Source organism: Lithobates pipiens, unplaced genomic scaffold (genome assembly GCF_037356315.1).
Source record: "Lithobates pipiens isolate NorthernLeopardFrog02 unplaced genomic scaffold, aLitPip1_a1.2 Scaffold_8, whole genome shotgun sequence".
Taxonomy (NCBI): Eukaryota; Metazoa; Chordata; class Amphibia; order Anura; family Ranidae; genus Lithobates; species Lithobates pipiens.
In genome coordinates, this window is record NW_027507903.1 from 288,066,515 (window position 1) to 288,068,950 (window position 2,436).

At 41.4% G+C, this 2,436-nt stretch overlaps 1 protein-coding gene across 1 annotated transcript; it reads left to right on the forward strand.

Annotated features, from left to right (window-relative positions):
- The first annotated feature begins 306 nt into the window (after positions 1–306).
- On the forward strand, positions 307–2,163 carry LOC143962075 (E3 SUMO-protein ligase ZBED1-like). Its single transcript, XM_077471408.1, has one exon. It carries the CDS (start codon positions 307–309, stop codon positions 2,161–2,163), a length of 1,857 nt encoding a protein of 618 aa, XP_077327534.1.
- The last annotated feature ends 273 nt before the right edge of the window (positions 2,164–2,436 follow it).

Consider the following 2,436-nt stretch of genomic DNA (forward strand, 5'->3'; position numbering starts at 1 on the left):
GTTCAGCTTGCATACGGGGGGGGGGGGTTATTAATTTTTGCACTGATTGCATATTTCTTTCTGCTTTTATAGCCTGGACAGTGAGACTTACCCTGCTGAATGCGTGCAAACTGCACCCACTGGATTGCGATACCTTTGTATCTGTGGAGCAGGAGGATGCATCAGGCTCCATCAAGGGAAGGGGGCAAAAAGGGAAACGTTCTGTGAGAACTTGAAAACCTCCACTGTTAACAGTGTGACGGAAAGAGATCCTTGGCGTTCTATATAAAATTTTAATTTACATAGATGTTTAGACAGTAAACAACAATGGCGAGCAATGAAAGCAACGTTGCAGTTAAGCATATAAGCGGAAAGTTGAGCAAACATTTCATTTTTAGACTAACTGCTGATGGCAAAGTAGACGATGGCAACAAAGTTTACTGCATTCACTGCAATAAACAGTTTGCTTTTCGTGGTTCAAATACATCGCTGACGTACCACCTACAGCACAAACATCCACTTAAGTATCAACACGTTGTCAACAGTGACCGGCAGAAGAGTTCTTCAGTACAATCATCAATATCTAATTTCTTGTCGTCTCAGTCAAACAAGCCTATAAGTGACAAAGTTTCTGCGGACTTGAAAATTGCTATTGCTCAGTGGATTGCCAGTTCAGGACGTCCAACAGCAATTGTGGAAGATGATGGACTACAAACAGTACTACGTATAGCTCTTCAAAACCAGACTTATAAGTTACCCACTCGCCGTACCATTGACGCTGTAATTGGTCAGATGTACAACGAGAAACTAACACAGCATAAGAAAGCTATAGAAAGTATTCACAGTATTGCTCTCGCTACTGACTTTTGGACCTCAAACAACAATGAATCATACTGTGGTATAACAGGACACTGGATTGATTCCGACTGGAAACTGAGATCAGTAGCTTTAGGTTGCTTACTTGTGGATGAACGACACACTGCTGAAAACGTTGCCAGTTTCTATAAAGAGTTTGCTGCAACATGGAACATCACCGATAAAATATGCTGTATCATAACGGACAATGCACGAAACATGGTTGCTGCTATCGGACAAACGGATTACAGTCACATACCATGTATCGCACATTGTCTTCAACTTAGCATATTAGCAGGTTTGAAGGCAGCTGACTCATCACCTCTTGTGGCAAAATGTCAACACTTAGTTGGACATTTCAAGCACAGCTCGGCCAACACATCTGAACTGAAGAGCAGCCATTCCAGTGTCTCTTCGCCGAAAGATGTCATGTTCCACAAATTGCAACAGGATGTGGCAACTCGTTGGAACAGTACCTACATGATGTTAGCCAGATTGCTGGAAGTCAAAGATGCCATAATGCAGTATCACATTGATCATCCAAAAAACTACAGTGGACCAAAACTGACAGAGTCAGATTGGGACAAAATGGCCAAATATACATCAGTCTTAGGTTCACTTGCAGATGCTACGGAATATGTTGGGGGGAAACAATATGCGACATGTTCTGCCGTTCTTCCATTACAGGCCTTTTTGCGTAGACTGTTAATAGTTAATGATGACGATCCAGGTTATATTGGACGATTCAAAACTGCAACATTGAACGACTTCACAAACAGAATTGAAGGCATTGATGCTTTGACAATATTGCAAATGGCTGTGGCTTTAGATCCACGTTACAAGAAACTCACCTGTTTAAGAAGAGAGAAACGCGAAGCAGTGTGGACAGCATTGTCGAATGCATGCAGGGCCTTCCACGATAGAACACAGCCAGCAGGACGTCCAACAGACTTAGAAGGAAAAAGCAATGATGAGACAAAAGTACCTGTGCCGAAGAAACAAAAACTTACTCTGTTGCTGAGCGACTCTGAATCACAATCCTCAGCTGACGAATCAGATGCAGTACACAGTGTACAGGCCGAGCTGACGCGGTACCAAGTAGAAGCTCCCATTCCAGAAACGGAGGATCCGCTCATGTGGTGGAAACTTAATAACCATCGTTTTCCTGTCCTAAGCAGTTTTGTGCAGACAATTCTTTGTGTACCGGCAACATCTGTTCCGTGTGAAAGACTGTTCAGTTCTTCAGGGTATATCGTAAATAAAATGCGATCCTGTCTGCTTCCAGAAAATGTAAACACCCTGGTATGTCTTCGTGACTGGCTAAAGTGATGCCTAGATATACTAGATACGTTTTATAAGTTAAACTAACTTTCTACATTGTTCTTTAAGTTTAATAAAAAAAAAATAGAAAAAACTGTATGTGCGTTTATAATTAATCGAAATTAGTCGATTAATCGATTAAAAAAAAATAGATTAATCGAACACAAAAATTTTAATCAGTAACAGCCCTATTTAAATTCCAATCGTGTGTAGACGATTCCGACTGACAAAGTGCCACGCATGCTCAGAATAAATTACGAGACGAAAGCCATTGGCTACTGC